The sequence below is a fragment of the Leucoraja erinacea genome, chromosome 22 (assembly GCF_028641065.1).
Source record: "Leucoraja erinacea ecotype New England chromosome 22, Leri_hhj_1, whole genome shotgun sequence".
In the NCBI taxonomy this organism is placed as follows: domain Eukaryota; kingdom Metazoa; phylum Chordata; class Chondrichthyes; order Rajiformes; family Rajidae; genus Leucoraja; species Leucoraja erinaceus.
Window position 1 is genome coordinate 4,687,955 of NC_073398.1, and position 25,001 is coordinate 4,712,955.

A 25,001-nucleotide genomic window follows, 5' to 3' on the forward strand; every position below is an offset into this window, starting at 1 on the left:
CATCGCGGAGCCTGGGATTTTTTTGCCGAGGATCGCTAGTGTTGGAACTCTGTCCGCGGGGCCTGTGGACTTTAACACCGTGAAGCCACGGTCTCCGGTAAGAAGAGGCCCACTCGGGAGCTCCATGCTCGGGTGTTCCGAACCGTCACAACGCCGGAGTTTTGATTATCCCGACGGGGGGGCTTGAACAGCGGACCGTCGGCAATGGCAGGTGCGGAGGGTTCAAGCCCCCCCCCCCCCCCCCCACTGACCACGGGTGAACAAAGGAGGAAGATGAGTGAACGTTATTGCCTTCCATCACAATGAGGAATGGGGATTCCACTGTGGTGGATGTTTATGTTAAATTTTATTTGATGTGCTGTGTGTATTTTTGCTTTTTTTACTTAATATGGCTGCATGGTAACTCAAATTTCACTGTGCCTTAATTGGTGCATGTGCCAATTACATTGAATCTTAAATCTTGAATCTAGTGTAGATGGGAGGTGTGGGCAAGTGGGCCGAAGGTCCTGTATGACTCTATGACTTCCTGATTCCATTGAACAAGTGCTCCCTGTCAGTCCTGTACACACATAGCTGGAACATCATTTGAGACGCCACTTGCAACACTGCCTTTCAGTTTGTGGGAAGCGAGTGGTTTGAGGCCAAATGTAATGGAGCCTGTCACGGAAGCCTCACTCGCGCTGCGGAATGTGAACGGGTTGCTCCGGGCTGCGGTGGAGGTGACTGGGAACAACTCCAACAGGGCATGCGGAGGTCTGCAGACACGGGTAGCCCAGGGGGATGGGGATGAGGATGATGGGGTCAGAAGGTCAGCGAGCAGTTGGAGTGGGAGTCAGTGTTTGTACGTTCTCCCCGTGACCTGCGTGGGTTTTGGCGGAGATCTTCGGTTACCGGTTACCGCCCACACTCCGAAGATGTTCAGGTTTGTATTTTAATTAGCTTGGTATAGTGTACAATTGCCCCTCGTGTGTGTAGGGTGGTGTTAATGTGCAGGGATCACTGGTCAGTGCACACTCGGTGGGCCGTAGGGCCTATTTCTACGCTGTGTCTATAAACTAAACTAAAAGAGGTGGATGAACACCACAGCGAGTGTACTCCAGAGAAAATGCACAAGTTCATAGGATCTAGGAGCAGAATTAGGCCACTTGGCCCATCAAGTCTACTCCATCATTCAATCATGGCTGATCTCCTTTCCCTCTCAACCCCATTCTCCTGCCTTCTCCCCATAACTCCTGACATCTTTACTAATCAAGAATCGTTCAATCTCCACCTTAAAAATACCCATTGACGGCTTCGACAGATTCACCACCCTCTGACTAAAGAAATTCCTCATCATCTCCTTCCTAAAGGTACATCCTTTTATCAGAGGCTGTGCTTTCTGGTCCTAGACTCTCTCACTAATGGAAACATCCTCTCCACATCCATTCTATCCAGGACTTTCACTATGCGGTAAGTTTCAATGAGGTTCCCCCTCATCGTTCTAAACTCTAGTGAGCACAGGCCCGGTGCTGTCAAATGCTCATCGTATGTTAACCCAGAAAGATATTCTCACTGGGATGCCCTTGCTCGACGGGCAGCTTGTTTGTAGAGATAGAAGCAGGTCGAGGCCACTCGGCCCCTCTGCTGTACCATAACATCATGGCTTATCTTCTATTTCAGCACCATTTTCCTCTCTCCCGTCAGGCAGAAGGTACGCACCAGCAAACTCAGGAACAGCTTCTTCCCTTCTGTCCTCCCATAAACTAAGGTGCCGTCTGTAATTGCATTGTGCTGTCCTATGTTTTATCTCTGGTCTTCCTGAAGCCAAATTAATTGCAATGTAATATGTTTACTCAAACATACAAAGCCTCTTTCAATTAAAGTTACATACCATTTGCTACCCCCAGGTATTTGCTGTATCTACATCATGAAAATAGGCCCAACTTGCCCACATCGACCAATGTGTCCCATATAAACTAGTCCCACGTGCATGCATTTGGCCCATAACCCTCTAAATATGTCCCATATATGTATGTACCTGTCTAAGTATTTCTTAAACGTTGGGATAGTCCCTGCCTCAACTACCTCCTCTGGCAGTTTGTTCCATACACCTACCACCCTTTGTGTAAAAAAAGTTATTCCTCAGGTTCCCATTTAAATCTTTACCCCCTCACCTTAAACCCATGACCTCTAGTTCCCGAATCATCTATTCTGGCCACGAGATTTTGTGTTTATTCGATCTATTCTTAGAAACATAGAAAATAGGTGCAGGAATAGGCCATTCGGCCCTTCAAGCCTGCACTGCCATTCAATATGATCATGGCTGATCATCCAACTCCGTATCCTGTACCTGCCTTCTCTCCATACCCCCTGATACCTTTAGCCACAAGGGCCACATCTAACTCCCTCTTAAATATAGCCAATGAACTGGCCTCAACTACCTTCTGTGGCAGAGAATTCCAGAGGTTCACCACTCTGTGTGAAAAATGTTTTTCTCATCTCAGTCCTAAAGGATTTCCCCCTTATCCTTAAACTGTGACCCCTTGTTCTGGACTTCCCAAACATCGGGAACAATCTTCCTGTATCTAGCCTGTCCAACCCCTTAAGAATTTTGGAAGTTTCTCAATCTTCTAAATTCTAGCGAGTACAAGCCGAGTCTATCCAGTCTTTCTTCATATGAAAGTCCTGACATCCCAGGAATCAGTCTGGTGAACCTTCTCTGTACTCCCTCTATGGCAAGAATGTCTTTCCTCATATTAGGAGACCAAAACTGTACGAAATATTCCAGGTGTGGTCTCACCAAGACCCTGTACAGCTGCAGTAGAACCTCACTGCTCCTATACTCAAATCCTTTTGCTATGAATGCTAACATACCATTCGCTTTCTTCACTGCCTGCTGCACCTGCATGCCTACTTTCAATGACTGGTGTACCATGACACCCAGGTCTCGCTGCATCACCCCTTTTCCTAATCGGCCACCATTCTTCTCATGATAGTGCACAGGTTTTCTATAAGTTCACCCCTCATCCTCCAGCGCTCCAAGAAATAAAGTCAACCTCTCCCTATAACTCCAGACCTCGAGTCCTGGCAACATCCTCGTAAATCTTCTCTGCACCCTTTCCAGCTTGACAACATCTTTCCTATAACACGGAGACCAAAACTGAACACAATACTTTAAATGTGGCCTCACCACCACCTTATATAACTGCAGCATGACTTCCCAACATCTATACTCAAACCGGAGCACCCGGAGAAAACCCACGCAGGTCATGGGGAGAATGTACAAACTCCGTACAGACAGCACCTGTAGTCAGTATCGAACCCGGGTCTCTGGCGCTGTAAGGCAGCAAATCTACCGCTGCGCTACCGTGCCGACCACTTGCATTAGTTCCTCCAATATATATTTTTTAATGGTCTTTAATTTCTTTAAACTCTCCTGTCACTTTAGACCTGCCTAGATGCGAACTTAAACATCGGTATAGATGGCTACATGGCATGTGCTGGAAGATGGGTGTCCACTGGCTAGCCGGTTGTGGTGGGCCGAATGGCCTGTTTCCATGCTGAACGCCTCCACGACCTGTTCTTTCCCACTCTGCCCTGTACATTCTGTGAGGAGAGAGCCGTCAACTATTTTGTTGAATTCCTCTGGCATTTCCTCATTCTCTAATGTTATGAGACTACTGGACCAAGTGCAGACCTGTTGCAAGCCGTTCCCCCAACGCAATATTGCACCACTCAGAGAGGGAGGGGGGGGGGGGGGGGGTAGAGAGGGATGGGGACAGAGAGGGAGGGGGGGGGGGTAGAGAGGGAGGGGCTGTTGTAGCCTGGATGAGGTCAGGAAAAGGCCAGGTTCAGAAGTCGTTCAATGAAACATGGCAAACAACCAGAACGCCCGCGGGCAGGACCGGTGAAACCCCGTTGGCAGACAATCGTCCCTGTCCCTCTAGAGCCGAGGGGGGTGACCCAAGTAGTGGCCTAACCCCCAGGTACCGCCACAGGGTGGTAGATAGAGAGGGGGGGGGGGGGGGGGGGGGGGGGGGTGGTTAGAGAGGGAGAGGGAGGGGGCGGGGAGTGTATTCTGTGAAGAGAGCCATCAAATATTTTGTTTAATTTTTCTGGCTTTTCCTCATTCTCTAATGTTGTGAGACTTATAGAGACGGAAGGAGAATTAGGTCATTCAGTCTATGTTGCCATTCAATCATGGCTGATTACTCTTCCCCTCCCAACGTCATTCCCCTGCCTTCTCCTCTTAACCCCTGACACCCGCATTAATCACAAATCTATCAGTCCCTACCTTGCAAATACCCAACGACTTGGCCTCCACAGCCGTCTGCGGCAATGAATTCCACAGATTCACCACCCTCTGACTAAAGAAATTCCTCCTCATCTTCATACTAAAGGTTTGTCCTTTTATTCTGAAGCTGTGTCCTCTGGTCCTAGACTCTCTCTCTCTCTCTCTCTCTACTGGAAACATACTCTCTCCACGTCTAATCTCTCTCGGCCTTTCATTACCCGGTAAGTCGGAAGAAGGGTCACCCATTCACTCTCTCCAGAGATGCTGCCTGTCCCGCTGAGTTACTCCAGCATTTTGTGTCTGCCTTATGTTTTGGTGAGGTCCCCCTCCCCCCTCATCCTTCTAAACTCCAGCGAGTGCAGGCCCACAGCCATCAAACGCTCTTCAAATGTTGCCTGGCTCCATCTGTAAGGGACCCACATAAACCTTTGAAGAAGGGTTTCGACCCGAAACGTCACCTATTTCCTTCGCTCCATAGATGCTGCCTCGCCTGCTGAGTTTCTCCTGCATTTTTGTCCACTTTAAACTTTCGATTAACTTTTTCTAAAGCCCTGTCCCACTTAGGAAACCTGAAAGGTAACCTCTGGTGACCTTGCCCGTGACCCATGGTATCCACGAGGTTTTGGTCACTCGCCTGGAAAGCCTCGAGCTGGATCGACTGGAGCGCACACACACGCACGCACTCACGCACCCACGCACGCACACACACACGCACCCACACACACACACACGCACGCACGCACACACACACACACACACACACGCACACACACACACGCACACACACGCACGCACGCACACGCACACACACACACACACACACACGAAGGTGGGGGCCATGGAGAGAGGAGGAGCGCTGTCTATACAATGAAGAGGAAGGTAAACGGCTGCCACAGAGTACCGTAAGTCCTTTAGAGAGCGCGGGTGGGGAGGTGGGGAGAAGGGGAGAGGAGAGAGAAGCAGAGAGAGGGGAGAGAGAAGTGGGGAGGAGAAGGGGGGGGAGGAGGGGGATGAGGAGTGGAGACAGTTTTAAGAAGTTTAATAAAGTTTAGCGGGCATTTTACTTTCCGGTGGGTCTTCTAGGTCGTGAAACTTCAATGAGCTAATCAAGATGGCCGGTCAGTGAAGGAGATGGCCTTCGACTGCCTGTAAGTAAATAGCGACCCCACTCCACTGGCTTCCACCAAACGGCAACCTATTTTTGGTCGAGGCCAGTTTTGTTGTTGAAACAATCGAGGCAACCTAGATGAAGCCTCGACCAAGCGGAAACCACTTTCGACCATTAGGGAGAGTGACCAAAACCTCCGGCGACCTCATGGAAACCTTGTGTGGCGGGCAAGGTCACCAGAGGTTTCCGTTCAGGTTTCCTAAGTGGGACAGGGGCTTAAATGTCTATTGAAGCTTTTACAATCTCTTTTAGGTTTCTCGCTAAATTACCCAGAAATTCTGCTTGCCCATTCTTCCTCAGCGTCTTGGCCTCCCTTTGCTAATTCCTGCAATTTCCCAAAGAATAGGTTTACTTGCTTTCCTTGGCAACTTTGTACCTTTCCTTTGTTCCATTACTATTATTACCTTCTCGTATTAGTCATGTCTGGACCACCTTTCCTGTTGGATTTTTATTCCTTAAAGGGATATATATTTGTTATGAACAGTGTATTCTTTCAATATTTGTTTTCTGACATACCTTTCCATATTGCTTCCCAATCTATCATAGTCAAAGAATGACCCATTGAAGTGTATTTTGTTTAAACCTATCCATGTTCCCCAGGGATGCATCACAGCACGTTTTGGGAACAGCTCCATCCAAGACTGCAGGAATCAGCGGAGAATTGTGGACGCAGCCCAGACCATCACACAGACCGACCTCCCTTCCATTGACTCCATCTACACCTCACGCTGGTCTCGGCAAGGCCAGCAGCGTAATCAAGGGCCAGTCACACCCCGGCCACTCCCTCTTCTCCCCTCTCCCATCAGGAGGCACGGTGGCACAGCGGTAGAGCTGCTGCCTTACAGCGAATGCTGCACTGAAGACCCAGGTTCGATCCCTTCTCATCCCTCAACATATAAAATTATAAAAGGGCTGGACAAGCTAGATGCAGGAATAATGTTCCCAATGTTGGGCGAGTCCAGAAGCAGGGGCCACAGTCTTAGAATAAAGGAGATCATTTAAGACTGAGGTGAGAAAACTTTTTCACCCAGAGAATTGTGAATTTATGGATTTGCCTGCCATAGAGGGCAGTGGAGGCCAAGTCACTGGATGGATTTAAGAGAGAGTTAGATAGAGCTCCAGGGGCTAGTGGAATCAAGGAATATGGGGAGAAGGCAGGGACGATCAGCCATGATCACAATGAATGGCGGTGCTGGGTCGAAGGGCCGAATGGCCTCCTCCTGCACCTATTTTCTATGGTTCGATGTTTCTATGAAAGAGGTACAGAAGTGTGAAAACGCACACCTCCAGATTCAGGGACAGTTTCTTCCCAACTGTTATCCGGCAACTGAATCATCCTACCAACAACTGGACAGCGGCTGTGAGCTACTATCTACCTCATTGGAGACCCAAGGACTATCTTTAATCGGACTTGACTGGAGGTGTGGGCGGGGTGGGAGGGTGGGGGGGGGTGGAGGTGTGGGCGGGGTGTGGGGGCGGGTGGAGGTGTGGGCGGGGTGGTAGGTGTGGGCGGGGTGGAGGTGTGGGCGGGGGTGTGGGGGGGGGGTGGAGGTGTGGGCGGGGTGTGGGCGGGGTGGGGTGGAGGTGTGGGCGGGGTGGAGGTGTGGGCGGGGTGGAGGTGTGGGCGGGGTGTGGGCGGGGTGGAGGTGTGGGGGGGGTGTGGGGGGGTGGAGGTGTGGGCGGGGTGGAGGTGTGGGCGGGGTGTGGGCGGGGTGGGGTGCGGGGGGTGTGGAGGTGTGGGTGGGGTGTGGGCGGGGTGGAGGTGCGGGCGGAGTGGAGGTGGGGGTGGAGGTGTGGGCGGGGTGGAGGTGTGGGTGGGTGTGGGCGGGGTGGAGGTGTGGGCGGGGGGAGGTGTGGGCGGGGTGTGGGCGGGGTGGAGGTGTGGGCGGGGTGGAGGTGTGGGCGGGGTGGAGGTGTGGGGCGGGGTGGAGGTGTGGGCGGGGCGGGAGGTGTGGGCGGGGGGGGTGTGGGCGGGGTGGAGGTGTGGGCGGGGTGGAGGTGTGGTGGGGGTGGAGGAGTGGGGCGGGGTGTGGGCGGGGCGGAGGTGTGGGCGGGGAGGTGTGGGCGGGGGTGGAGGTGTGGGCGGGGGGAGGTGTGGGCGGGGAGGTGTGGGGCGGGGTGGAGGTGTGGGCGGGGTGGAGGTGTGGGGGGGGGTGGTGTGGCGGGGTGGAGGTGTGGGCGGGGTGGAGGTGTGGGCGGGGAGGTGTGGCGGGGGGGGTGGAGGAGGTGTGGGCGGGGTGGAGTGGGCGGGGAGGTGTGGGCGGGGTGGAGGTGTGGGCGGGGGGGAGGTGTGGGCGGGGTGGGGAGGTGTGGGCGGGGTGGAGTGTGGGCGGGGGGGTGTGTGGGCGGGGTGGAGGTGTGGGCGGGGTGGAGGTGTGGGCGGGGTGGAGGTGTGGGCGGGGCGGAGGTGTGGGCGGGGTGGGGGCGGTGGAGGAGTGGGCGGGGTGTGGGGGGGTGTGGGCGGGGTGGAGGTGCGGGCGGGGTGGAGGTGTGGGCGGGGTGGGTGGGGGCGGGGTGGAGGGTGGGCGGGGTGTGGGCGGGGTGGAGGTGGGGGCGGGGGGTGGAGGGTGGGGGGCGGGGTGGAGGTGCGGGGGGCGGGGTGGAGGTGGGGGCGGGGTGGAGGAGTGGGCGGGGTGGAGTGGGGGCGGGGTGGAGGTGGGGGGCGGGGGTGGAGTGGGGGCGGGGTGGAGGTGCGGGCGGGGTGGAGTGTGGGGCGGGGGGAGGAGTGGGCGGGGTGTGGGCGGGGTGGAGGTGCGGGGGGGTGGAGGGCGGGAGGGGTGGAGGAGGGGGGGCGGGTGGGGTGTGGGGGGTGGAGGTGTGGGTGGGCGGGGGGGGGGTGGGGGTGGGGGTTGTGGGGGGGGTGTGGAGGTGTGGGGGGGTGTGGGCGGGGTGGGTGTGGGGGGGGTGGTGGGGGGGTGGAGGTGTGGGCGGGGTGGGGGAGTGGGGGGGGGTGTGGGGGGGGCGTGGAGGAGTGGGGGGGTGTGGGCGGGGTGGAGGTGTGGGCGGGGTGGAGGTGGGGGCGGGGTGGAGGTGTGGGTTGGGTGGAGGGGAGGGCGGGGTGTGGGTGGGTGTGGGGTGGGCGGGGTGGGGCGGGGTGGAGGTGGGGCGGGGTGGAGGAGGGGCGGGGTGTGGGCGGGGTGGAGGTGTGGGCGGGGTGGAGGTGTGGGGGGGGTGGAGGTGCGGGCGGGGTGGAGGTGTGGGGGGGTGGAGGTGCGGGCGGGGTGGAGGGGGGGAGGGGGGGAGGTGGGGGTGGGTGGGCGGGGGGAGGGGTGCGGGGTGGGGTGGAGGTGTGGGCGGGGTGGGAGGTGCGGGGGGGGTGGAGGTGTGGGGGGGTGGAGGTGGGGGGTGTGGGCGGGGTGGAGGTGTGGGCGGGGTGTGGGCGGGGGGTGTGGGCGGGCGGGGTGTGGGGGGGGTGGTGGGGTGGGGGGTGTGGGGGGTGGGGTGGGGGTGGGGGGGGGGGGGGGGGGGGGTGTGGGGGGGCGGGGGGGTGAGGGGGGGGGTGTAGGGGGGGGTGGGGGGGGGGGGGGGGGGGGGCGGGGTGGAGGTGGGGCGGGGGGAGGTGTGGGCGGGGGGGTGGAGTGTGGGCGGGGTGGAGGAGGGGGGGGGGTGGGGGGGGGTGGAGGTGTGGGCGGGGTGTGGGGGGGGGTGGAGGTGTGGGCGGGGGGGTGGAGTGTGGGCGGGTTGTGGGGCGGGGTGGAGGTGTGGGCGGGGGTGGAGGAGTGGGCGGGGGGTGTGGGCGGGGGGGGGTGTGGGCGGGGTGGAGGTGTGGGCGGGGTGGGGGGGGGGTGGAGGTGTGGGCGGGGTGGAGGAGGGGCGGGGGTGTGGGCGGGGTGGGGTGTGGGCGGGGGAGGTGGAGGCGTGTGGGGGGGTGGGGGTGTGGAGGGGTGGAGGGGGCGGGGGCGGGAGGAGTGTGGGCGGGGTGGGGTGGGGGGGGGTGTGGGCGGGGGTGGGGGGTGGGCGTGGTGGGCGGGGGTGTGGGGGGGTGGAGGTGTGGGCGGGGTGTGGGGGGGTGGAGGTGTGGGCGGGGTGTGGGCGGGGGTGGAGGTGGGGGGGGTGGAGTGTGGGCGGGGTGGAGGTGGGCGGGGTGTGGGCGGGGGGGTGGGGAGGGGTGTGGGCGGGGTGGAGGTGTGTGGGCGGGGTGGAGGAGTGGGCGGGGTGTGGGCGGGGTGGAGGTGTGGGCGGGGTGGAGGTGTGGGCGGGGTGGAGTGTGGGCGGGGTGGAGGTGTGGGGGGGGTGGAGGTGTGGGCGGGGTGGAGGTGTGGGGGGGGTGGAGTGTGGGCGGGGTGGAGGTGGGGCGGGGGAGGAGGTGTGGGCGGGGTGGGTGGGCGGGCGGGTGGAGGTGTGGGGGGGGGTGTGGGGGGGGTGGAGGTGTGGGCGGGGTGGAGGTGTGGGCGGAGTGGAGGTGTGGGCGGAGTGGAGTGGGCCACAGGATGCCCTGCAGCAGCCGAGGGGTTGCGTGGAACCGGCGCTGCTGGGGGACCCACAGAGTCAGTGGAGCGCGCGGATCAGACGCGACCCGCAGCATACAACCGCAACATGGCCTCCCAACATCTGTACTCAATACTCTGGCTGATGAAGGACAATGTGCCAAAAGCCTTTTTGACCACCTTAACTACCTCCACCTCCACCCCCAGATCCCTCTGCCCTACGTTCACTGTGTAGGTCCTGCCCATGTTAGACTTCCCAAAGTCTACACTTCCCAAACGCGTGGGTGAGTGGCAGAATGTGAGGGGAGGAGGTGGGAGTATAGGGTGGATAAAATGGGATGTGTCAGATTAGAGTGTGAATGAGTTTTCGATGGTCGGAGTTGAAATTGTGGAAATTGATTCTACGATTGAGAATCACCGAAGGCCAACCTCAACCCATGTTCGTTCCTGACCTCGGGTGCTGTCTGTGTGGAGTTTGCAAGTTCTCCCTGTGCCCGCGTAGGTTTCCTCCAGGTGCTACAAATACCCTGCTTCTCAAAGGTTACGTTATGCTTACATTTACCTGAATAAAAGGCACAAAGTGCTGGAGTAACTCAGCGGGTCAAGGCAGCATCTCCGGAGAACATGGATTTTCCGGGTCGGGTCCCATTCTTACCCTGATTGTAGTAAGGCGGAGGGACAAAGCCTGGCGACTGATAGGTGAAGGGGGGGGGGGGGGGGGGGGGGTTGATAGATGGATGGTGGGACTGAGGCCAGAGATAAAATGACAAAATGGGGATGAGAAAAGGTCAGAAGCTTGGGAAAGAAGTATAGGTGGAAAGGAGAAATGAATGTGCATCCAGGTGGGGCACAGGGAGAAGAGGAGGGTGGGTGTTTGTAGGTTGCATCAGTTTATTTTAGACAGGCCATTTGACCCAGCGAATCCCGCACACTAGCACTATCCTACACACACTAGGAACAATTTACAATCTTTACCGAAGCCAATTAACCAAGCCGGGACGAAACCGGAGCACCCGGAGAAGACCCACGCGGTCACAGTGGGAACGTAAAACTCCGTACAGACAGCACCCGTAGTCAAGATCAAACCCGGGTCTCTGGCGCTGTGAGGCGGCGACTCTACCGCTGCGCCACCGTGACTTCCCCTTTTTTGTATTATTTATTTTTACATTTTTGGGGGGGAGAGAGGGGGGGGGGGGGTAGAATATTATTTTATTCAATTATGAGCATACTATGATCATAAGATCATGTGATAGGAACAGAATGAGGCCATTCGGCCCATCAAGACTATCCCCGCCATTCAATCATGGCTGATCTATCTCTCCCTCTCAACCCCATACTCCTGCCTTCTCCCCATAATCTGAAACCCGCACTAATCATATCATTCGTAATCACTGGGTAAATATGCACGATCTCTCACCTTGGTGATACGTAATCAGAATTAATTATGTGGCAGGGCATCTATGTTAATTGTTCTGAACTTTGTTAGTTAAATTAGTCACTGAAACAGGAGCACCAAAGCCACTGGTTACAATGAGTAGCCCATTGTGCAAGGCTGACATGGAGCTTAGTTTTATCTTGATGTACAGCAAGGAACTTATTTATGTAAATATATACTGGCTTTTACGATCCCTATCTGCATTGTGAACACACTCACCGTTGCGGAGTGTTGCTAATGAAAGGTGGACTCAACACGGGGCCAACATACTGGAAGCTTAGGTGTGCAGGAAGGAACTGCAGATGCTGGTTTAAACTGAAGATAGACACAAAATGCTGGAGTAATTCAGCGGGTCAGGCAGCACCTCTAGTGAAAAGGAATTGGTAGCGTTTCGGCTCGAGACCCTTCTTCAGACTGAGAGTCAGGGGAAAAGGTATTGAGGGAAGGCAGGAATGGAGTACTGATTGGAGATGATCAGCCATAATCACATTGAATGGCGGTGCAGGCTCGAAGGGCCGAATGGCCTACTCCTGCACCTATTGTCTATTGTCTATTGAGATATAGAGGGGCCTTTCCTTGATTATTCTTACTTTTATGCATATCTTTCATCCATTTGTTCTATATCTCTCTACATGAATGAACGAATGAATGATTGAATAAGTTTATTGACCAAATATTCACATACAAGGAATTTGCCTTGGCGCTCCGCCCGCAAGTGACAACATGACATACAGTGAGGAATGACATTAAACAAATGTCACCATCAATATCTCTCGTTTCCCTTTCCCCTGAATCTCAGTCTGAAGAAGGGTCTCCACCTTGAAACGTCACCTGTTCCTTCTCTCCAGAGATGCTGCCTGACCCGCTGAGGAACTCCAGCTTTTTGTGTGTGCACTGAATGCTTGGATCAGGCAGCGGGCAGCAGAGAACTCCACCCAGGCTGACTGCCTGCCCCCTGACTACCCACGGCTTACGCCCATGCCCGGGTGCCCCTGGACAGTTCACGGGCATCTTGACTCCTCCCAGAACCGCTGGGCAGCGCAGCGGCGTGAGTGCTGCTCGGATGAGGGTGATAACATTCAGCTTTGATGATTAAGGGCCTGTCCCACCTGCATGCGATTGCATGCGTTTGGCGCAACCAAACGGAAGCGGAGTTCGTGCTAAGTTCGCGCGTGACATCATTTGCGTCATACTCACCAATCCGCTGGGCAGGAGGCGGGCCTGAATTTGGGCGTCGCACGGCGTCGGGCAGTAATGTCATCATGCAACGCCACGCTGGGCGGTGATGTCACCGCGCAACGCCACTCGCTAGGCGTACGCCATCAAGACGCTGCGTAAGCCGTCGTGTCGACAGGCCGTTGGCGCGCGAAGATTTCGGACACTGACAGAATTTCGGAGCCACGCGCTCAGGACCAGTCCCGCACAACTCCGCGCTTCTAAGTGGGACCGGCCCCGCGTGGCCATACGGTGCCCGTACGCCTCAAGCGACTAAGAGGTCGCATAATTTGTGATCCAAGGTCGTGTAAGTGGACCAGGCCCTTTACTCGAGTTTAGTTCAGAGTTTAATTTAGAGATACAGTCATGGAAACAGGCCCTTCGGCTCACCAAGTCCACGCCGACCATCGATCACCCGTTCATAGACACAACGTGCTGGAGTAACTCAGCGGGTCAGGCGGCATCCCTGGAGAAAAAGGATGGGTGACGTTTCGGAGAACGGGCAAACTCCACACAGACAGCATCGGAGGTCAAGATCGAACCCAGGTCACCAGCGTTGTGAGGCAGTGGCTCTGCCAGCAGTGACATATTTACATGTATATTCTTTATTTTTGGATTGACGTCACCTCAGAATAAGTTTAATTTGTTCATTTTGTACCTATAAATAAACGTACTTTCGTAAATAAAAGTGTTTGGGTCCACATTGTGCATTGACGATTTGCAATGCTGGGTTTAACATCTCAATGGCTTCTCTCATCATCATCTCCAGGCAAATCCCCTCTATCACAAACCTCCATCTGACAACTGGTGTGTCCCCTCCCTGTCCCCTTCCTGTCACGCCACCCACAGACTTTATTTTCTACAAACCATGACGAAGGTATGTAAGCAACCGCGTTCACAGGCCTGCGACACAAAGAGCAGCAGATTGTCTCGACCCCGAAACGTCATCCATTCCTTGTCTCCAGAGATGCTGCCTGTCCCGCTGAGTTACTCCAGCACTTGGTACCTATCTTCAATGAATAATGCTCCAGACACGCTGGTGCAGCGGTAGAGTTACTGCCTTACAGCGCTGGAGACCCAGGTTCAATCCTGACTACGGGTGCTTGTCTGTACGGAGTTTGTATGTTCTCCACGTGACCGCGTGGCTTTTCTCCAGGTGCTTTGGTTTTCTCCTACACTCAAAAGACGTACAGGTTTGTACATTAATTGGCCTCAGTATAAGTAAAGCTCATAAGGGCATGTGATGGGAGTAGGATTAGGCCATTCGGCCCATCAAGTCTACTCCTCCATTCAATCATGGCTGATCTATCTCTCCCTCCTAACCCCATTCTCCTGTCTTCTCCCTATAACCTCTGACACAAGTACGAATCAATCTGACACCTGTACTAATCAAAAGAAATTCCTCCTCACTAGGGTAAAGTGCCCCAAGTGTGTAGGATAGTGCTGATGTACGGGGATCGCTGGTTGGAACGAACTCGGTGGGCTGAAGGGCCTGTTTCCGCGCTGTATCTCTAAAGTCTAAAGTTACAGGTGACTGGAAGGGATGTTTCACAGGGATGGGGACGACCCCAATCACAATTGTGAGAATAAGGTGCCCCAATTGTCAACATATTTCAGCCATAACCAGTGCATAGTTCTCTCACCTGTGACTGGAGCTTGTGAGTTCAAGCCTCACACAGGAACTAATCTAGAAAACAAAGCAGGTACAATGAGAGTCAAGAGTGTTTTATTGTCATGTGTCCCAAACAGAACTTCCTTGCAGCAGCACAACAGAATGTGTCAACATAGCACACTGTATACAATATAATAATATAAAAATATTCATTATACATGCATACTTACATGATGTGTAGGAAGAAACTGCAGATGCTGGTTTACACCGAAGATAGACACAAAATGCTGGAGTAACTCAGCGGGACCGGCAACATCTCTGGGTGACGTTTCGGGTCCTATTCCTATTCCATCACCTATTCCTTTTCTCCAGAGATGCTGTCTGACCCGCTGAGTTACCCCAGCTTTTTGTGTCTATCTTCAGTTTAGGGCAAGATAAAGTCCGATTAAAGGCAGTCCAAGGGTCTCTAGAAACAGATATCATAGTTCTGGACTGCTCTCTAGTTGTTGGTAGAATGATGAACTTGCCCGATAACAGCTGGGAAGAAACTAACCTTGAAACTAGAGGAAGACCCCATAAACAGAATGTAATCATCACCAGCGTTCCACAGCCCAGTATTCAACATATCATTAGGTCAAGCCTCATGTCCGGAGTGTTTCGTTGTCGTATGTCCTGAAACGGAACAATGAAATTCTTGCTTCCAACAACAGTTCAGTACCGAAGATAGACACAAAATGCTGGAGTAACTCAGCGGGTCAGGCAGCATCTCTGGAGAGAAGGAATGGGCGACGTTTCTGGTCGGAACCATTCTTCGGACTCTGACTCAAAATGTTACCTGTTCCTTCTCTCCAGAGATGCTGCCTTATCCGCTGAGTTACTCCAGCATTTTGTGTCTATCTTCGGTGTAAACCAGCATCTGCAATTCCTTCATCTACAAAAACGTTTAATATATTCTGTATATATATAAAATATATTATATTTTTATTATATATTTCTATATATATATATAAAGACAATAATAATGCAATGATCAAATCTGAAAGCTGCACAATCTTATGAAGGATTTTAAAATGTTATATTAAATTTAACATTTAGTTTTGTCTTTAGAGATACAGCGCAGAAACAGGCCCTTCGGCCCACCAAGTCCACGCCGACCAGCGATCCTCATACATTACCCCTATCCTACACACACTAGGTATATTTACAATTATACCAAGCCAATTAACCCACAAGCCTGTACATCTTTGGATTGTGGGGGGAAACTGGAGCAGTCGGAGAAAACACACGCAGGTCACGGGAAGAACGTACAAACTTCCTACAGAGAGCACCCGTAGTCAGGATTGAACCCGGGTCTCTGGCGCTGCAAAGCAGCAACTCTACCGCTGTGCCACCCTGCCACGCTAAACATAGAGTATTAATCTGGGCCACCAAATGTGACGTCAAGCCTTGAACTTGGACCCGTGATGGCAGTACCTCCTCCATCAATATTTAACTGGGTTGATTTGATTTGCAGAATGTTATTATGCGACAGTGCATCTTTTGAATGCCAATTTAGATTAGCAGATCTTTCTTAGTATTGATTTCCAATTTGGCTCATACAATATGACATCCTTTATGCATAACCTTGATGAATTATGCTGCTGTTAATCGGAAACTGACTTTGAATTGATTTGTTCTTCCAGAGTTCAAAGTTATAATGTATTGTGTATGTGACCCGCTTCCATGTCCTTTCTGGTTTTTGTCAATGCTTTTCATTTTGAAATGACATTTGCTGGTTTTATTGCATGCCCTGCCCTGCCCTGCCCTCTGCTCCATTGTTGAAGCAGCCAATACAGAACCCAGCCCAGCACTGCTCACTCCGCCTGGGCCAACGTCATCTCCTGGTTCCCAAACCCTCTAACACCCCCTCCCATCCCCACACTGACCTTTCTGTCCTGGACCTCCTCCATTGCCAGAGTGAGGCCCAGTGCAAATTGGAGGAACAGCACCTTATAATTTGCTTGGGTAGTTTACACCCCAGCGGTATGAACATTAAGTCTAACGTCAGATAGCACTTGCTTTCCCTCTCTCTGTGCACTCCCCCCCCCACTCTAGTTCTCCGACTAGTTCCACTATCCTCCTGATTAATATTACTGATTGTTTAAGAAAGAACGGCAGATGCTGGAAAAATCGAAGGTAGACAAAAATGCTGGAGAAACTTAGGGGTTGAGGCAGCATCAATGGAGAGAAGGGATACGCGACGTTTCAGGTCGAGACCCTTCTTCAGACTGATGAATATTACTGATTGTATGCCTCATTGTCACCTTCCCCATAGCCAACAATGAACCGTTCTACATTTCCTTGTCATTGTCTGCTTTGATCTGTCCTTTTCACACCCTGCATTCTCTTTGTATCCTTCCATATCTCTCGTTTCCCTCTCCCCAACTCTCAGTCATAGGACGAGTCACGACCCGAAACGTCACCCATTCCTTCTCTCCAGAGATGCTGCCTGTCCCGCTGAGTGACTCCTACATTTTGTGCCTATCTTCCGAGACGGAGAACGGTGGCTTATAACTAATTTTCCTTTTCCTGCTCCACTCTCCTTCCATCCCACAAACTAATGGCAAGGCCCTGAACAGCACGGATGTGATGTGCAGATGGCTCTTGGGATCCTAGTAGATGGCTCCCTGAAAGTGGCAACACAAGTAGATCGAGTGGTAAAGAAGGCATGTGGTATGCTTGTCTTCATCAGTTGGCCCATTGAGTGTAAGTCAGGAAATCATGTTGTGTAACGTTAAAGAATGAGGCCGACATGAAGTTTGTCGGACAACACTGTCCTTTATTGTTACACGAATTCTCCTCACTCACCAAACCCGTGCGTGTGTGATTAACCCCTTAAACACTCCCCAGGGTGACCCGTGACCACACTGTGAGCTCTACCTCACGTTACTGGGACACGTGACCCCCCCAAGAACTGAAGGTTACGTATAATGTTTGGCCCACCACCCGGTGTCACCACATTACCCCCCCCCCCCCCCAGAACCGGAGGCACAAAGAGGGACGGACAACCGAACCTTGTACGTACGTCCCCACGCAAAGGTTTATTTTCTGATAAGGACGAACTAGGTGGGACCCGAGACGACGGATGCCCTCGATGGCGAGGCTGGGCCGCCTGCACTGGCACCACAGTTGTTTAGTTTAGTTTAGAGATACAGCATGGAAGCAGGCTCTTCAGACCACCAAGTCCGCGCCGACCAGCGATCCACGCACATTAATCACAATGTTTTACTCAAGCCAATTAACCTACAAATCTGTACATCGTTAGGATGTGGAAAGGAGGAAACTGGCGCACCTGGAGAAAACCCACGTGATCACAGGGAGAACGTACAAACTCCATATGGACACTTGCCTATTTCCTTCGCTCCATAGATGCTGCTGCACCCGCTGAGTTTCTCCAGCATTTTTGTCTACCTACAATGTTTCATGTTGTATCTTTGTGTGAAATCTTCTAATCGACAGTATGAACTCGTCCCTGTAATTGCATCTTCCCACCAGTGATGGTACAATGGTCTTGCACCTGGAGCCCACACACAATGAAACACGACCAATTTCAGCTTCACAGTCTGCACCTCTTGTTCTTTGCTGATGTAAAATTTGCTGCAACGGACACCCAGTACATAAACACGTCAGATTAACGAGGTGCTGACTGTAAATGCAGATGCAACGAGCAACACGTGGAATTTTATTTCTAAAGATAATCTTTATTCATAATAAATTGTATATGCAGTCCGCCCTGGCCTACACGATCTCCCGGTTTCCAAAGCTCAGCGGTAGAGTTGCTGCCTCACAGCACTAAAGACCCGGGTTCCATCCTGACGATGGGTGCTGTCAGCACAGAGTTTGTACGTTTTCCCCGCGAGCTGCGTGGGTTTTCTCCGGGAGCTCCGGTTTCCTCCCACACTCCAAAGACGTACAGGTTTGTAGGTTAATTGGCTTGGTATGGATGTAAATTGGCCCTAAGTGTGTGTAGGATGGTGTTAGTGTGCGGGGAACGTTGGTCGGCGCGGACTCGGCGGGCAGAAGGGCCTGTTTCCACGTCGTATCTCTAAATCTAAAACTAAAACAAAGAAACATTTTATCACCCTTTCCTATTCCTGCACCGACCTCTCTGTCCTGAGCCTCCTCCACTGTCAGAGTGAGGCCACGTGCAAATTGGAGGAACAGCACCTCGTATTTTGCTTGGGCAGCTTACACCCCAGCGGTATGAACGATGATTTCTCTAACTTCAAGTAACCCTTGATTTCCCTCACTCTCCCCCCTCCTCTCCCCCGCATCCTACTAGTTCCACTGTTCGTATCCTTGTATCCCTTCATTATCTATTAAGGGATACCTTCATTATCTATTCAAGTTCTACAACTTGAATTCCACTGATTCCCCCTCATCTTTCTAAAGGAGCGTCCTTTTGTTCCGAGGCTGTGCCCTCTGGTCCTAGACTCTCCCACTAGTGGAAACATCCACTTCATTGTCAACTGCAATGAGACCGGAACAACCAATGAGTTTATTTGCTGCTGTGTTACAGACGCACTAACACAGCCACACAGCAAACAGAGAGTGATAGTTACAGAGCCACACAACACGCAAACAGACCCTTCCCCAACTCGTCTGCGCCAACCAGGATACCACAGCCTTGGTACAGCGCCGAGTAGCACGGTGGCGCAACGGTAGAGTTGCCGCCTTACAGCAGCAGAGACCCGGGTTCCATCCTGACTACAGGTTTATAGATACAGCGCAAAAACAGGCCCTTCGGCCCATCGAGTCTGCGCCGACCAGCGATCACCCGTACACTAACCCACGCACATGAGGGACAGTTTTACAACTTACTGATGCCAATGAACCTACAAACCTGTACGTCTGGAGTGTAGGAGGAAACCGCAGCATCAGAAAACCCAAGGGGAGAATGTACAAACTTCGTACAGACGGCACCCGTAGTCAGGATGGAACCCGGCTCTCTGGCGCTGTAAGGCAGCAACTCCAACACTGCGCCGGTGTCACATTAACTGTGTTGAATGACCTTCCTCTGGGCTCAACCTTCTGTGGAGACCTCTGGTCTACGCCCGAGGTAGTTGTGTACACTGAACGGCCAGAGTTGTTATGGAGAATCAAGGAACTGCAGATGCTCATTAATAGACAAAAAAGACACAATGTGCTGGAGTAACTCCCTCGGACAGCATCCCTGGGGAACATCGATAGGTGACTTTTGTGAGTTTAGTTTAGCTTAGAGTTATGGCAATGGAAACAGGCCATTCAGCCCATCGAGTCCACGCTGACCAGCGATCACCTGTTCACACAAGTTCTCTGTCATCCCACTTTCTCATCCACTCCCTGCACAATATGCTGAGAGAATGGAGCGGCTGGGCTTGTACACTCTGGAGTTTAGAAGGATGAGAGGATATCTCATAGAAACATATAAGGTTGTTAAGGGCTTGGACACGCTAGAGGCAGGAAACATGTTCTCGATGTTGGGGGAGTCCAGAACCAGGGGCCACAGTTTAAGAATAAGGAGTAAGCCATTTAGAACGGAGACGAGGAAACACTTTTGCTCACAGAGAGTGGTGAGTCTATGGAATTCTCTGCCTCAGAGGGCGGTGGAGGCAGGTTCTCTGGATGCTTTCAAGAGAGAGCTAGATAGGGCTCTTAAAAATAGCGGAGTCAGGGGATATGCGGAGAAGGCAGGAACGGGGTACTGATTGGGGATGATCAGCCATGATCACATTGAACGGCGGTGCTGGCTCGAAGGGCCGAATGGCCTACTCCTGTACCTATTGTCTATTGTCACTAGGGGCAATGTACACAGGACAGTTAACCTACACACCCACATGTCTTTGGGATGCAGGGGGAAACTGGAGCACCCGGAGGATACCCACGTGGTCACGGGGAGAACTTGCAAACTCCACACAGACAGCACCCTAGGTCAGGATCGAACCTGGATCTCTGGCGCTGTGAGGCTGTGGCTCGACCAGCTGCTCCACTGTGCTGCTGGGGATGGTGGTGGAGGCAGATAAGAGAGGCACTTTCAAAGAGGCACATGGATAGGCTGGTCATGGAGGGATATGGATCCCATGCAGGCAGAAGTGATTCATTTAATTTGGAATCACGTTCAGCATGGTCATTTTGACCTGAAGGGCCTGTTAGAGGGTCGTACAATGTGGAAACTGGCCCTTCAGCCCAACTTTCCCCACACCGGCCAACATGTCTCATCTATTCTAATCCCACCTGCCTACGTTTGGCCCATATCCCTCTAACCCTGTCCACTAAACTAAAAAAGGCTGCCCCTCAGATTCATTTTTATGCATCTCCCCCCCCCTACCCCCCATCTTAAACGTATGTCCCCTGGTTCTTGATTCCCCTACTCTGGGTAAAAGGCCTTGTGCATCTATCTATTCCACTCGTGATCTTATACACCTCTGTAAGAGCATCCTTTATCCTCCTGCACTCCAATGAATAAAGTCCTGCTCTGCCCAGCCTCTCCCTGTAGCTCAGGCCCTCGGGTCCTGGCAACATCCACACACATTTCCTGTGCTGTACTGTATTTTGTTCTGAATGAGTGTAAATGTGAAAGAGTGGTGAATGTGTGCAAATGAGTGTGAGCGTGCGTGTCAGTGACTGAGTGTGAGTACAAGTGTTTGTGGATGAGTGTGTGTTTCTGAATGAGCCTGTGTGTGTTTGCCAATCTGTGTGTGAGTGTGTGTTTGAAGGATTGTGGGTGTGAGTGGCTGTGAATGAGTGTGTGAATATGGGTGAGTTTGTGGTTGTGAATGTGAGTGTGTGTGTGTGTGTGTAGGAATATGTGTCAGTTTGTGAATGTGTGTGTGTCAGTGAGTGTGAATGAGTGTGTGTGTGTGTGTAGGAATATGTGTCAGTTTGTGAATGAGTGTCAGCGAGTGTGTGAATGAGTGTGTGTGAATGAGTGCAAGTGTGTTAGTGAACAAGTGTGTGTGTGAGGATGTGTGTGCGTGTGAATACATGTGTTTGAAAATGTGCGTGTGAATGTTTGTGTGTGATTGAGTGATTGTGTGTGTTGGTTTATATTTATGAGTGTGCGTATGTGTGAGATTGAGTGTGTTTATATGTTTGTGTGAGTGTGTGATTAGGTGTGTGTGTGTTTATATGTGTGAGTGTGTGTGTGTGTTATGTGAGTGATTGAGTGAGTGTGTGTCGACACTGTGTGTATGAGTGTACATGTGTTTATATCTGTGTGTGTTTATAGTTGCTGTGTGTGTGTGTGTGCTGTGTGTATGTGATGTGTGTGTGATGTGTGTGTATGTGTTCTGTGTGTGAGTGTATGTGTTGTGTGTGTATGTATGTGCTGTGTGTGAGTGAGTGTGTGTGTGTGTGAGTGTGTGTATGTGTGTGTGTGTGTGTGTATGTATGTGTTCTGTGTGTGTGTGTATGTGTGTGTATGTGTTGTGTGTGTGTGTGTGTGTGTGTGTGTTCTGTGTGTGTGTGTGTGTGTGTGTGTATGTGCTGTGTGTGAGTGTGTTGTGTATGTGTTGTGTGTGTGTGTGTGTGCTGTGTGTGAGTGTGTGTGTATGTGTGATGTGTGTGTATGTGTTCTCTGTGTGAGTGTGTGTTCTGTGTGTGTGTGTGTATGTGTTGTGTATGTGTTCTGTGTGTGTGTGTGTGTTCACACGCGGCCAGTGTGCGGAAGTGGAGGTGGGACTGAGTGAGTGGGGCAGCTCCTCCCCGCACTTCCGCGTTGCCGCGGCCGCCGCTCCCGCACCGTGTGTGTGTGTGTGTGAGTGTGTTAGAGCGAGTGTGTGTTAGTGTGAGTGTGTGAGCCTGGCCGCTGGAGCGGGGCAGCCGAGGGCAGGGCGGGCAGTGGCGCCGGGCCCGGGCCATGCGAGGATGGAGAAGATGTCCAGCTTCCTGCACATCGGGGACATCGTGTCACTGTACGCAGAGGGCACGGTCACCGGCTTCATCAGCACCCTGGGGTGAGAGCAGCACCCTCCCCCCTACCCCCACCCCCCCACCTTCACCCTCCCCCCTCTAAGCACCCCCCCCCCCCTACCTCTCACCCTCACCCCCCCCCCCCCCCCCCCCCCCCCCCCCCCCCCCCCCCCCCCCCCCCCCCCCCCCCCCCCCCCCCCCCCCCCCCCCCCCCCCCCCCCCCCCCCCCCCCCCCCCCCCCCCCCCCCCCCCCCCCCCCCCCCCCCCCCCCCCCCCCCCCCCCCCCCCCCCCCCCCCCCTCTCCCCCTCCCCCTCCCCCTCCCCCCTCCCCCCTCAGCAGCACCCTCCCCCCTCATCAGCACCCCCCCCTCCCCCCTACCCCTCCCCCCCCCCTCCGTCATCAGCACCCTGGGGTGTGAGAGCAGCAACCACACCCTGGGTGCACAGGCTCCCCTTCCCTCCAACTACCCCCCCTCCCCCTCTCCCTCTCTCCTCTCCCCCTCCCCTCCCCCCCCCTCTCCCCCTTCCCTCTTCCTCTCCTTCTCTTTCTCCCCTCTCTCCGCCCTCCCTCCCCCTCTCCCCCCTCTCTCTCTCTCCCCCCTCTCCCCCTCAACCCCTCTCTCCTCCCCTCTCTCTCTTCCTCTCCCCTTCCCTCCTTCCCTCCCCCATCTCTCCCTGCATCCCTCTCCCTCCCCCAGCCTCAAGCTTTTGTTATCTTATCTTGTGAGTGGGATTCCCCCGGTTACCTCCCACTACTGGTGCGTGTGTGTATAGCATTGCCGACTCAGGGCCGAAGGGCCTCTTCCTGTGCCATGATTTTGGATATGTGTGACGATTCCAGTGTGTTTAGCCCCCTCCATTGTAAGTGCCCCCACCCACTAAGGTGCTGCCAGGGGTGGTGGTGGAGGCAGATACGATAGTGGTGTTTAAGAGGCTTTTAGACAGGCACATGGATATGGAGGGACCCAGATCTTGTGCAGGTGGAGGCGATTAGTTTAACTTTGCATCATGTTCAGCATGGACATTGTGGGCCAAAGGGCCTGTTCCTGTGCTGTACTGTTCTATGTTCCGTGTTAACTGGGAAGGTCCCTGTTAATTATTCCTTTGCTCCAAATTGTTCCCGGAGAACAAATTCAGGATAGACACGAGAAGCTGGAGTAACTCAGCGGGACTGGCAGCATCTCTGGAGAGAAGGAATGTGTGTAGACCCCCCTTCAGGATACCATTGTGGATGTGTGTTACGATTCCACCAGTGGATGTGTGCTTTGTTTAAAACTGGAGTACCAGGGCTATTGGAGTACACCCTGCACTCGCTACCTGTGTGAGCTTCACCCTCTAGGTCTGTGTTCCGTTTTGTGGTCATTCTATACGACTTGCGACACTGGTGCACAATTTGGCTTTTATTCTTGGTGTGAAGCCAGGAGATTCTCGCTGACCCAGGGAATGATTCCCAGAGCGATGAAACAGTTTGGGATTAATAGTTTTATCAGATTGTCGTTGGGAGTGTGAATAACTAAAGTGGCGCAGCGGTACAGTTGCTGCCTCACAGCGCCAGAGACCTCGGTTCGACCCTGCTATGGGTGCTGTCTGTACGGAGTTTGTACGTTCTCCCCGTGACCTGCGTTGGTTTCCCCCAGGTGCTGCGGTTTCCCCCCACACTCCAAAGTCGTACGGGTTTGTAGGTCGATTGAATTGGTATAATTGTAGATTGTCCCTAGTGTGTGTAGGATAGCGTTAGTGTGCGGGGATCGCTGGTCGGCGCGGACTCGGTGGGCCGAAGGGCCTGTTTCCGCGCTGTACCTCGAAACGTAAACAAAGTTAAGTAAAACCCTTGAATACAGAGCAGTCGTCTTCTGCGATTCTGGTGTATATTTTTTATGAGCAAAGTTTATTTTTGAAATATAATACAGGGCATCACGGTGGCACGGCTGGTAGAGCCGTGGTCTCACAGCGCCAGCGACACGGGTTCAAACCTGACCGTTTCTGTTCAATTGTACAATGTCCCAGTGTGTGGGATGGTGCGAGTGTGCAGTGATCGCTGATCGGTACGGTACTCGGTGGGCCAAAGGGACTTTTTCCCCTCTGTATCTCTAAACTAAGTTACATCTCTGCTGGTGTGTGTGTGTGTGTGTGTGTGTGTGTGTGTGTGTGTGTGTGTGTGTGTGTGTGTGTGTGTGTGTGTGTGTTGTGGGTGTGTACCCATGTGTTGTGTGTGTTTGTGCAGCCGTTTTTGTGTGTGCTGTGTGTGTGTGTGTGTTTTAATTGTGTGTGTGTGTGTGTCTCGTTGACCAAAGTGTGTGTACATGTGTGTGTGTGTAACGTTACAGTGTGTTCTGTGTGGGGGGACGTTTTGTTGAAGTTGAACCCAGGTGTAGTTCATTGTGGCTTTTTTCCTTTTCTTTTTTATTTTTCATGAGTGCTTGACATTATTCAAGTCAAGTCAATCTCTGTTTATTTCAAAGTGCACATTTAAAAAAAATAAACTCTTGTATGACCAATTGCTATACATTACTATACTAACGTACAACAACATTGGTTCATAGATTAAGTACATACATAAATACATACATATAGCCCTCCCTCAGAGGACGTGAATTGAATTGAACACTTTATTCCCACGTGATGAGACACAGTGAAATTCTTTGCTTTGCATACCCAAGGTATGCAAATAGCCAGTAGACCAAAATGCTGGAGAAACTCAGCGGGTGCAGCAGCATCTATGGAGCGAAGGAAATAGGCAACGTTTCGGGCCGAAACCCTTTTTCAGACTGATGTGGGGTGGGGGAGGAAGAAAGGAGAAAGGAAGAGGAGGAGCCCGAGGGCTGAGGGAGAGCTGAGAAGGGGAGGAGACAGCAAGGGCTACTGGAAATTGGAGAATTCAATGTTTATGCCGCTAGGGTGCAGACTGCCCAAGCGGAATATGAGGTGCTGCTCCTCCAATT

At 53.1% G+C, this 25,001-nt stretch overlaps 1 protein-coding gene across 2 annotated transcripts in view; it reads left to right on the plus strand.

The window, feature by feature from the left end:
- Positions 1 to 21,768: 21,768 nt before the first annotated feature.
- itpr2 (inositol 1,4,5-trisphosphate receptor, type 2) overlaps positions 21,769 to 25,001 on the plus strand; it is a 387,486-nt gene continuing 384,253 nt past the window's right edge. For both annotated transcript variants that reach the window (XR_008725216.1, XM_055652809.1), the window contains exon 1: positions 21,769 to 22,103. Coding sequence is in view for 1 of the 2 variants with exons in the window: in XM_055652809.1 (XP_055508784.1) it covers positions 22,015 to 22,103 (89 nt within the window). In the remaining variant the exon portion in view is untranslated. The remainder of the gene's footprint in view (positions 22,104 to 25,001) is intronic.